This window comes from Harpia harpyja, chromosome 5 (genome assembly GCF_026419915.1).
Source record: "Harpia harpyja isolate bHarHar1 chromosome 5, bHarHar1 primary haplotype, whole genome shotgun sequence".
Lineage (NCBI taxonomy): Eukaryota > Metazoa > Chordata > Aves > Accipitriformes > Accipitridae > Harpia > Harpia harpyja.
Genome location: NC_068944.1, coordinates 15,300,062 through 15,312,682, shown reverse-complemented (window position 1 = coordinate 15,312,682; position 12,621 = coordinate 15,300,062). Strand labels below are relative to the sequence as shown.

Here is a 12,621-nt window from a genome sequence, read left to right as displayed (position 1 = left end):
TTCTTTGCAACAAAAGCTCTCAGAGGATAAAAGCTTCCATCTGAAATAAGCAGTCATAATAATTTAGTTTCTTGCAGTAAGTGTTTCATTTTCCCTAGTGGGCTTTCAGTGCATAGCTACTGTGCCTTTCCCATTTTGTCCTGTGTCTTAACAAAAATGCTGCAAAGAATATTAGAGGTTGAAGGACCTCAAGACACGCTTCCCCATCAAAACCATATCCTCAGTGCAATCTGCAGGCCTCCTCTGGTACAAATAGGAGCTTCCACTGCTGTTGGGAGAGTCCTTAGAGAACGTAAATCTAGATTAAAGGCTGGTACTAGTTTTGTCAACTTTTCTGGCTGAAGGGCTGCCTTTATTGCCCGGTGAGAATTGTGTGAGGAAACAACATGCAACTAACTCCTTCTTAGCAACATTTCATTCCTGAAACATCTGTTAGCTAATTGGGTTTTTTCCACCCCCTTGCACCATCCTTGGTGGATAAAACCTCATCATCTCTGTTTCACTGGTTTCCAGACTGTTCTGTTTATTGTGAACAACAGAATTTTCCAATGAATATTTCTAAAAAGAAAAGATTGCTTTACAATGGAACATGTGATTCACTTTATTTGGTCTTAGCTTGCACTGATTGATTCATAGAAATTTCTATTGAACAACCGTGTTTTTCTATAACACTTATAGAAACATCTATAGCAATCACAGAGCTCTTGTCCTCATGAAGTCTCAGAGCACTCCCAAGTACAAAACCTAATACTAATAAAGATATCCAATTGGCTTGAATTTAATGACTTCAATCTTGTGCTCATAATCTTGGGAATGGAAATGCCAAATTTTATTTTCAAAAGTAAAGTTTTTTATTATCATTACCTGGAAAAGTAAAACCGCATTAGAAGAACATCATTTTTTTGTAAAGTCATCTGTTCAGAGGTTAGGAAATGCCAGACGAAAGCTTGATGTGCAGCTGCAAAAGTCTGTTTCTTTATTTTACCTAATGACTATCTAATATGAGGTACTTAAAAGGCCTGCAACAGAAGCTGAAACACAGGAGTCTCTGTTTCTATTAATTTTCAGTAATTGTACTGCAAAAATATACACTTATATTAGATCTTGTATTAGAAGAGCTTAGTCACAGAGTTTCAAAACTGATCCTGCATCAGAGAAGTGAGTAGTCTGGTGGCGATAGCATTCTCCTGCATTTGGTTGCATATTGCTCACAGGTCATCATTCCCCAAACAAGCTATCTGGCACCAAAGCCAGTCTGAGACAAAACCTGCCATCTCTTACCCTTGGCTGCTTGTTCCTGCTCCTCGGCTGCGCCAGTACAATGATTTGTAGGGCTCTTGCAAACCAGATGACCAAAGTGCTTCAGTCGACAAAGCAGCCTTTCAGTCGCAGTGGCACAACTGAGGGACAGTGAACAGCAGTGCCGGCAGAGAGGAGAAAGGGAACATTTTCAGCTGATTTTTCCATTACAGAAAGTGTGATGTCAAACCTGACCCACAGGCAGAGGGGAATTTTAACACAGGACTTGTACATCATAGATGAGTGCTCTAACCAAAGAACGTCAGATGAGAGAGTCCCTTGAATTTTTGTGTTGGAAAAGAAAAGCATGATCTTTTTTTCCTTTAGAAAAGAAAAAGGGTTGGCACCTGCCTTCTGGTTAGGAATTTGAATTCTGAATCTGAAACAGAGAGAAACATCTCCCAATAAGCAGCAGTAAGGGAGCTTTTAAAGCTTATCCCTGGATCTCTTTTTTTTTTTTTCTTTTCATTTAGCTGACTACTGCAAGTTTTCTCTTAGAAGTTGTGATCGATCTACTTACATGTACATCAATCACTGCTGTTACTAGGAAACCGTTGGGTTTTTACTGTAAAGAATTGTTATAAATAAGCACCATGCCATGAAATAAGATCCTTGTGTATACTGCCTCTGCTTCCAACATAATTAAGATCAGGAAAAATCTAATTTTGGTGTAATTTGCCAGGTTACATTAAATTATCTTGATGAATCATTCATACCTAATTGCTTTGGACTACAGCTTCACTGCATTCCATGATCCTGAGAGTAAATTTAAATAAAGGATGAAGTAGGCTGAATAATACTTCCAAGGTCCTGTCCTAGAACAGAAGAAAAAAAAAAAAAATTTCCTACGTAAGCCACAGGAAAAAAAAAACCTCCCCTAGTTCTACGGGTGTCTTCAGGTCATGAAGTGTGTGTTAATCAAATTCATCTTATGCTGACTTCAGAAGAACTGTAAAGAAGAGTTAGTTCTGTATTCTTGAAAACAGCTGTGGTACCAAAGAGCTGCAAAATCCACAAACAGCATTCTTCTTCTCTCTTAACCTTTTAAGACCCAAATATGACACAGAAAATACTATGGAAGCAGGAACCTTAGAAAGCTGTGGAACTTAAATTCTTTACTGCAAAACCTTTTCCTGTATCTTTAGTTTCAAAATCCTTACTGCTGACATAAAGCGTAACTGTGGAGATGCTGCAATATCTAAGACTCCATCAGGCTGATCAGCTGTATGAATATTAAAATAATATTTAGTAGGAATGCAAATAAAAGAATCGATTATCATTTAGAATTTCCAGTAAGGGATATACTAAATTTTTTTTAAAAGCTGAACAAAACCCAAAATTTTGGAAATTTACCACTTAGAAGTCTTAAGCCAACTTGGAACCATTGGACTATTTCATTATTTTACCACCATTATTTTTTGATTCATTTTATTTAAATATATTAATATAGTACATTGTTTTTAAAAAAATATAAGTCGAAAGTAAACATGTTGCATAGAGCCATTCTTTCCTGAACTCATAAATTCTCTATTACCCATAGCTTTCTCATTTCATTTGGACTGATATCCTCTATTCTTTTTGTTATTATTTCCATAGACTGATGTCATACTGTTCGGCTTGAGCCTCAACCAAGTGTCTTAGATTTTTTGGCTCTATTGAGTGTGTCTTTTAATCTTTTGGATCTGTCTGTCTCTCTCTCTTTGACTACATGTCCTAGCAGTCAGGGAAGAAGAGGTCACTTATCCTCGTTAACCCCTTTGGTTACAGAATGGCTAAAAACAGCCGTGTTGTGAGATTTAGCAGCTACAAGTTTTCTTTTAAAAAACTTTAAGGGATGTGCTACCAGCTGAGGCATACATCCAGGAAATGGAAGACCTGAATTTAATTTCCTTTTTAACCTTAATAGGTTCAAATTCATCTTCTATGTTCTAAGAGACTATCTTAATACCTTAGCTAGAAATTAGTTTAGTAGGGGCACTCTTCATCACTGTATTGAAGCTGTACTATTCTACAGCAGTGAATTCAAAATTAATTATATGAGATACAGTACATGATACAAATGGGCCTGAGTTTAGGGAACTCCTTTGGTTGGCAAGTGTCTACTCCTGCTCATTTGTGGGGGGACTGTTTGTGTGATTTACATTTTTTGGATAAAATACATAAAGAGAATGGAGGAAAATGGTACCTTGACATATTTTATTTATTGCTAAGAAAGAGAAAAATTTTAAATAGCAAATCACATGGCTGGATTAGCAGGTCCCTATGGCCCTTAAAATATGTATGATTCTAGCTTCTGGGCAAAAAGAAAACAAGACCTTACATCCTTAGAAGGAAAAAAGCCAGATTTGGAACACAAAATTAAAACCTACAATGATGCAATTTTCTATGTTTAGGTTTGCATTAAATTAAAAAAAAATCTAACAGTAATTGTGATGCAAATCCCAAATAAAAGTGCATGAAGGCCTTACTTAATATCATGGTTAAAAGTTGGTCAAAGCAATAAAGCATTTAAGACTATTCTCAAATAATGTATTATCGGTGCTTTTGCTTTGCAGCTTACAAATCACAGCCACCATACATTTTAATTCAGTTTGGTGCAAAAGCTTCTTGAAGCAGAAAACATTTAAACCTGGCATCTCAGTCAGGTTTTGCTAGCCAATGTCAATTTAACCCAGTGAATGAATAGTAAAAATATGCATACAAAATTCATCCTGCTTGATCATGCTATGAAAGGGATTTTTATGACCATTAACGTGCCACTGGGAATTCAGTCTCTAGTTTTATTGTCTCCAGTGTCACTGAGATGTACCTTTTATTCTGTTTTTCACTGAGTTGTGGTTTTTTTCTCTCTTGGTCCCAGTATTGCTCTGAAAGACTCATCTTGAGGGGGATCATGATTTTTTTTTTTCATGAAGCAGTTGGTAACATGTTATAGCCAAACTTTTCCAAATACAAGTTAAGACAAAGTTTTGCCAGATCTGGTGAACATCATTCTTGGTTCCAGCACTACTGGGGCGTTCTAGAAAGTTGCTAACTGTTTTGAAACATTTGAACGAGAGCCAAGTTCTTCGGTGTTTGTGTCTATACTCTGTTACAGCTCTTCTTTAATATCTCTGCGGATGAAGGAAAAATATGATTTTGCATTCCTACATACAATACATGTTTTAAAGACGTTTTTAAAAGCATTATCCAAAACCATTTTAAATCCAGGCTTCAATATACATTTCCAAAAAACAGAGAATATACGTTGCATGCAGATATGCACTTTGGAAATTAACCTTTTGTTACTAATTAAATCTCAAATTCAAAGGGGAATTTTGAGATAGGAAAATGATCAGGTTACAGAATCGGGTCATAGGAGTCATCTTCTGAGTTTGGTCATCGGCTTTTTAATGGCTTTTCACATATGGTTTCCCATCTCGCTGGCTGTGAGTGACCAAGCCATGGTTATATGAGATTCACAAGCCCGTCTGAGAAAACATCTCGCACATCCTCTTCCCAACCAGTATTTGGCCATGTGGACCATATCCCACCTCCAGCTCATTTTGAAATGATGAGGATACTGTGTTTACCTGACAAACTGGTATCCTATTTGAAAGACAGTAAGTACATGAAGCAGCGTTTGTGTGACAAATCCCTTTGAAACTGCTGGCATTACTTCCACCACTTAAGCAGTGCTTCAGATTAAAAAGAGGAGCATCAGTTCTTTGTCAGCTCTAACTAACAAATATAACTGAGATTTACAGAGTAGCAAATATACAGATATGATAGTCTGCAATTTAAAAAAAATTCTGACCCTGAATTATGACCTTCCGCCTCCGCTGGGCATCCGCCGCCCACTTGTGCCCTCAGGCAGGGGCAAAACCCTCCTCTGCAGCCCCAGAAGTCCATGTCCATGGCGAAAGGCTTCAAGTAAATTAAAACTAAAAGCCCGGTTACATCTTTTGTGTCCCTGTCGTGTGTGTCCCCCCCCCGCCCCAACAGGTCACAGCCTCGGCTCGGCGAAGGTGTCCCGGGCGCAGACGTTTCCCAGCTACCCCTCGGAGCAGGGCGAGGAGCACCCGCAGTCCCTCTCGCTGGCCAGCAGCTACGCCTTCAGCTACGGCTCGGGCCTGGTGCAATGACAGCCGGGGGCGGCCGGCCAAGAGAGACAGTCGAGCCTGGAGCCTGCCGCCAGGGCCGGGGAGCCGCTGGCCCCCTCCGCACCCACCATTTGCTGTGAAAACTGATGCCAACCAGCTCCAGCCGCGTCGCCGCCAACGCGGAAACCTGGAGAGGCGGCTTCCCCGAAGCAGAGGCTAAGTCTTTATTTATTTATTTTGCCGTTCCTTTTGTTGATACGTTCAGAAAGGAAGGGGGGGTGGGGGGGCGGGGGGCGGGGGGCGCGTTCGTGTTGTGAGAAAGTGGTGGAAACAAACGAAGCTGTGTTGGTGTGAAGGTTTCTGCATGACCGGAGAAGGCCCGCTCTGGGGCTCCATCGCGATGGTGCGTTCGACGTCGGGGCCTTCCTACCCGCCTCCACCAGCAGGCCAGCCCATCTTCACCCGTAATGTTTTTATGTCCTTGCCGCAGCCCACTGATTCCCGCTGGAGTTGCTGAAACGTCGCCGACTCGAGACGCAGCGTCGGCGCTGCGGGCATCCCCTTCAGATCCAAGCGAGTTCGCTCATTACCCTAGAGGGTGCTCGGGTGCTTTTTGAGCCAGATGCCAACAGATACTGGAATAGCAGGCTAATACGGTTTGTTGGGAATAGAGTTTGATTGTGTTACGGTAAAGTTATTGCCCGGTACGGCTCTAATCTTAAATTCCCGGGGCACAAATTCATCCCTTAATAATACACACGCAATTCCCACGACGCCCCTGAGAGCTGTGAACGTCCATAGCAGCAGCACAGTCTTGTCCTCAGAACTGCCGCGAAGTCTTCTTATTTGCAAATTATTTAGGTAACCATGCCTGCAAGCCTAACTTTAAAAAGCGGGAAAACTGTTCTTCAGACAAATAAAAGCGGGGTGCATCCGTGGCTGGCAACCGCCTGTGCCACGGCTGTGCCAGATACGGTAGAGCTGAGCTCTGGTCTTGTCTTTCTGGTCAGCGTTACTTTGATTTTCTCTGTTTTCTTCTCAGATTTCTGTTTTAGATGCATATTGTATCTTGTATGATCATGTGTCAAGCATCGGTTTGCTTTGAAAAGGAGGAAGAGTACCTCTCAATGGAAATTTTCTGTCTTTGGAAGACGTCTTTAAAAAATGAACTGTAGTAGGTGTGTTTGTAATCGGTAACGAGGGAATAAGTTGGAAGGCATACCTGTAGGTGGGGAACAAGTTTTAGCTATCCTGAACATTTAGATTTTTGTAAGTGGTATTCAAATAGTTATGTACTTCTCGCGATGCCCTGAAATGTTTGGAATTGTGGGGAGAAAAATGTGCCCTCTTGCTATGATCTGAGCAGCCTTGTGTTCTGTTCCCAGTGTGAAACAATTGCCATGGTTACCAGAGGGATTCGTCTCATTAGTTGTTTCTCAGGACAGGTTGAGGAAGCGTATCAAGGAGGAGATACATAGACTCTTTTCCAATGAAACAATCAGTTTTATGTACCATAATTTAACTGAAAAAGTGCTGTTGGGTTGTTTTATATATGCACATATATATATATATGTATTAAAAAGTACAGAAGAAACTTCTGCTTTTGATTAAACATTTACTGATACAGTATGTCCGGCTTTTCTCCAACCATTTTCCAGGCTAAGAGACCTTGCAGACTTACAGCTTTCTACACCTCAGTGAACAGCTGCTGAATAAAAAAGCTTTGTGATCCGCTTGAATGGAACACTTCTACCCCACCACAATCAGCTTTATTTATTTTTCCTCTTTTTCCCTGTCTCATTCACTACCTCTTTTCCTTCTCACAGTGCTGCCATACTCAGGAATAGAACGGCTCCCTACAGAGAGTATTTTGATGAGCTAAAAGGAAAAACTGCTCTCCCACACTGTCAGGGAGCTGTACCTATGGTGCTCTCTGAGCTGTACCCATCAAGGAAGCTCCATTCACACTTTCATTTAAGAAAAAATTTGGTTGACATTTTGTTTTGGGAAATTTCCAGTTTGCAAATGTTACATGCAAAATGTGATACAAAAGGATAGATACTCTGCTGGTGTAATTCAGTGCAGCTTTGCCAAATATATGCCTTTTGAGGAACTGGCCAGTTATTTTTATTCCTATGCAACTGCAATTCTTTCAGTTGCCCTAAAATTATGTATTATTTTCTTTAAAATTCCTTAAAGTTTCCACTGTGTTCTGCAGACTTCTATGCTGTGTCCATGTAACTGTTTTCCTCTGGGACTTGAATACTAGTCATTTAATATTTGCATATTCTACATAGTCCAAAAGTGGGGAAAAGGCAAAACAGGAGAGTATCAGAATTGCTTTATAGTTCCAGTGTCCATACACATATAAGAACCTGTCTAAATCCTAAAGCTAGTGCTTTAGCTGTGTTTAGATAAAAAGCATAAGATCTATATAGTGCGCACTTTCCATTTCCTGGGGAACAGTTGCTGTCTGTCACAGATGGTTTTGTCTTCCTGTGCAGTGCATGAATATTGTCTAGTTAATGAAAATGTAGATGCTATTTCCAAAGAAAACACATAAAAAAAGGGGGGGATAGGGGATTGGCCATGTATAGGAGTTTTACTAAATAATTTGCTTTCATTACATAATGCAACTACCCACTCAATTCATATGTTTATAAACATCTGCGAAGTCCCATCTCATAGCAATAGACAGAAAACTGAACTCCAGGACAAAGCTGGAGAACGCAACCAACAAAACGCAAACCTGACCTATTGGGAACCTATTTCTTGTCGAGAGTAAACACAACCACACTTGAAGTTGAAAAAAAGGATGCAACTTCACCGTGTACTGTAACACAATCTAGGAAAACTGGGCACCTGAAGCACAAAGGTATTCAGCAGCCAGTGGATGTTGCCTTTAGTGCCACTCCAGAACAGCAGATGATATCACTGTAACATTTGTGTACTTGCATAGCTTCCAGAAATGTTCCTCAGAAAAGCTCCATGAGAAGCAGGCAGGCACTGCACCAACAGTTTGCCAGAAAATTCTGTTTTCATGGAATTGCTTTAATTCCTGGCATATGCCTGTCGATAATCTAAGTGATTCCCCACTGAGACTACTTTGTACAGCTCCTAGTGCTTCCGCCAGAAGGAAAACTCTCTTTCGGCACACGTGGTAGAGCTGCCTGCCTAGAGACTACAAGGGCCTTTAAATAGGCCCAGGGACCCCATGGGACCCTGTTCAAGTCTCGGCTTTCTTCATGTGCAAGGCACACAGATAATACGTCTACTCCTGACCCAAGAGGAGCTCTCTGTTTTCAGCTAATGAGCTGTGAAGAGTTGGAGGGCAACAAAAATGTCTTCAGTGGTAACTAGGTGTGACTGATACAGATGGAACTTAGCATTAGTACATTATAAAATAGAAGAAATAATACAAGGCTATAGCTTTCATTTTGGTTCTGAGGATGTGTTACGAATATATAACTGTAACCATGATTTAAATTCTTAAAAAATGACCCTTGATAACAATATATTCACCCCTACGAACAAATAACACACAGCATTATTAAATATAGTTACTAATATATCTTAACTGTGAATCTTATAGTTTGATGCATGCTGGTACTTTTGATTTTGAAGTCACTTGGTGCAGAAGAGGAGAAATTGAAGGAGACTGGTAATAAATCATCAAATGGTACAAAGGTACTTGAGTAGCCCCATTTTTTAAACAGCTACATGTTATTATTGACAGTTTAAATCAACTGTGAGTATATTCCTTTGAAACAATTTTGCCTGCCTATGTAAAGGAAGAAGAAAGGATATCTTGTAACTTGGAGTTTGCTGTTTTACTGAGTGAATGTTTATGCTTTACTTTTTGTGGTAGGCTCTGATTCCAGCTCCTCACATGTACCAGGTCCATGCAAAATTCTGCTCCTGGGGCTTTTTGTTGTTTTATTTTTTCCCCTAAAGCTAGCAAGTAAAGCTTGGAAATGTATTGACAAACCAAAGAAGTTTGTTAGACAGCAACAATAGCTGCACTCTTTTGTTTTGACAAAAGTCTACCATGACATTTTGGGAAAACACTTCATTTCACAACACATGAATAGAAACCCTGTTGGGAAGCAGCAAACACATTTCTAATCAAGTCTTGTTCTAAGCTAGTAAGACTTTGCTGGAGGAGGGGTTGAAATTGAATATCTGATGTCAAAAGTATTGTAAAGTGGTCTCTATAGCAATAATTTAAATACAACATACAGCCTTCAGGCACCCATTTATTTAGGAGCTGCTAAGTGCAGGCAGTCTGTGAAGACCCTTACCTGTTCATGGCAAAGAGAAAAAAAGAGCATTAATCAGATCTCTCTACTGCATTTATCAGAAAAGGCATGAACCTCATGCTTGTTGAGCTCTCCAGTCTAATAGGCAATACTATGAGGAGCTGTGATTTTTGAGATATTTGATCTCTAGGAACTGACAAAGACCATCAGCCTGTAGCATATAAACCTCTACTCGGACTTAGCTCACCAGCCACATTTACTAGTTTTAATCTGGTAACCTAGAAACTGCAGGGTAGTTTTTCATGAGAAAATAGAAGTCTCTTGAATGGCTGTGCTTTTAGCATGAAATACAGAATTATTTACAACTGTTTCTTCCTAAAAAGGAAGGAGGGAGGTGTTCCAGTTAATCTCTTTTTTAGTGTTTAATATCAGTGTATTTTAGCTCCTTTTTATACCTGCTGCAAAGGAATAAATGTGGCTTTTATCCACATGCAGAATAGAGTGGACTGTGGAGAAAGTGTGAAAAGCTGCTGTTTGATTACAAGAACAGATCCAACAGCACTGGAAAGTTTCATTTTTCTGTACATCATCCAAATACTTGTGACTCTTTCCAAACCAACTTGTTACACAACCTGTATATATTAGAATGTTATATTTTCCACCACAGACAACTGGTCGGGGTGCCTGCCTATGTTTTCTAAGTAGAAGATAATGACTGTGCAACACCATTGTAGTGGCATAACTTTAAAATCAAAGGGTATAAGGTTGGATATATTAATTCTGCATATATAAAGTCTTGCGCTCCATAAAGCATGCTTTGTTTGTTCTTGATGTTACAAATAAATGCTCTTCACTTTTGATTTTAGATAAAAAGGTGTGTTATATTGGAAACAAGTACAGGCATGTGGTGGAATGAAAGAAATGTCAAAGAATATTGACTAACCTGTTGTAGCAAGAAGTTTGGCTCCCTGTCCAGGCCCTTACGAGACAGTAAATGTGATAGGTGAAGGTGCTGTGTATTCAATTATTTAAATGGCATTATGCATAGAAACCTAAGTATTAGAAACCACAGGTGAACTGGTTCTGTTGAAGAAAATGGAAGTGTCACTTTGCAAAGACGCTTTTCACATCTTTGCATGCATAGGCAGCTTGACAGATTTTTATGGATATGGCTAAAACAGATATGAAAGTAACGGAGGTTGAAGTATGATTAAATATAATTAAAGCATTTTAAAATGTCCATATTATTATGAATATTGCAAGTTGTAATGGAGAAAAGATTTCCTTTTTAACTAAATGCAAGCTCAGAATCTAATAGGCTCTCTAAGATGAAGAAGTTAATCTTTTTAAATCTCACACTGGAAGTCCTGAAGAATGAATTTCATTGTGGGGTTTTTTCCTTCAGTACAGAAATCCTCATGAGGTTAAACAGATTTACCACGTTCTCTTACAGTCCTGGGATTGTCAAGTGAATGGATACATTTTACAGTAGATTTTTTCCTGTGACAATATTTGACATGAATGAAGTTAACCCTCATTTTCAATATAGGCTACACATTGTTTTCAATCTTTTTTTAAAATTACATGATAGCAAGACTGCAGTGGGCATAGAAAATAGCACAAAATTAAGCAGCAGTCTTGGCAATTCCCTCCCAGTAACAAAAATAAAGGTTGCAGGTTGCAGTTAAACATTTATTCTCATCGCTGCTCCTATAGCTAAAAAAGAATAAATTATGTAAAATAAAGCTATCTTTATTGATGTTAATTGTTGCATTTCCTGAGTTTCTGTAGATGACAGACTGCGACAGGAGATACCCAGAACTGCTTTTTGTAAGTTGTATTGATTTAAGATGGTTACAAGGAAAAACAGACAATGCAGAAAAAAAGTTTTATGACTTCCTACCAAAGTATTACATATGCTCCTCTTTTATTTCTTTTTCTGTCTTTGAAAAACATCATTCTAGAAAGAGAGAGAAGTTTTTGAAACCTAATAAAAGGGAAGTGAAAAATAGGGCAAGATATCAACAAAAATAAAAAAAGATTCTGTAATCTTTAAAAATATTAGGAGAATTTAGCAGACATTTAAACACGTAGCAATGGATCATGCTGAGTGCAAAACAGTTTCCCGGATCATTCAACTTCTGACTATCAGGAGATGGGAACAATATTTTGTGTTTAATCCAACTCACAGCTCTAACTTGCTCTATAACAACGGACTCAGGAGTGTTGGGCTCATTTTCCCTAACCTGGCTGGAAGAACCAAGTACCAGTCCAGCTAACATGCAGTGTGCAATATAGATGCTTAAAAAAAATAGTATTTTGCCCAATGCATCACAATTGCTATCACACAACTTTGTGGAACTTACTGCAGCCAGCTATTGCTAAAAATATGATTTAGAATATTTCAGAGCTGATCAAATTCTGGGTAATAAAAGCAGCATCTGCATTTATGATGCATAAAAATACATACATAGGTGCTCAGCCTTTATGCTTCTAATTACAAAATGATCTGACAGAGTTCTGTGGGAAAGTTCCTCTCATACTACCATTGTTGGGTAAATTATGGAAATTTAAAAGAAAATAATAAATGTCTGGTTCAGACAGTTTTATTTCAGAGGAAAAAAATGGCGTTAACAGAGACTAATTTTAATACATATAATTATTCCTAACATACATTTCTCTCTTCAAATACACATGTAGACATCAGCACAAATAGAGAAAGGTTATGAAAAAAAAGGAAAAAAGGAAAGACACTGTGTATTTGTTTGGCTATATCTTGGTATGATAAGCTAAATCATGTTATAAAACTCACTGGTTAATACTACAAATTAATTATTTAGTGTAACAATCTAATCAAATAAACTTTTAAGAAAAGTATTAAATATCCTTTAGAGTCACTGAGACACTTTTTTTCTAAAACTACAAAATTCTCTTTTTAAATAAGCGTAAGGTTAGAAGAAATATGTCGGCCACTGCTAGCA

At 38.7% G+C, this 12,621-nt stretch overlaps 1 protein-coding gene across 1 annotated transcript in view; it reads left to right on the top strand.

Annotated features, from left to right (window-relative positions):
• The window catches only part of DOK6 (docking protein 6), a 262,055-nt gene extending 250,650 nt beyond the window's left edge, over positions 1 to 11,405 (top strand). The window contains exon 8 of the mRNA XM_052787234.1: positions 5,284 to 11,405. Within this exon, the coding sequence (XP_052643194.1) occupies positions 5,284 to 5,423 (140 nt within the window). The 3' untranslated portion in view covers positions 5,424 to 11,405. The remainder of the gene's footprint in view (positions 1 to 5,283) is intronic.
• Positions 11,406 to 12,621: the final 1,216 nt, after the last annotated feature.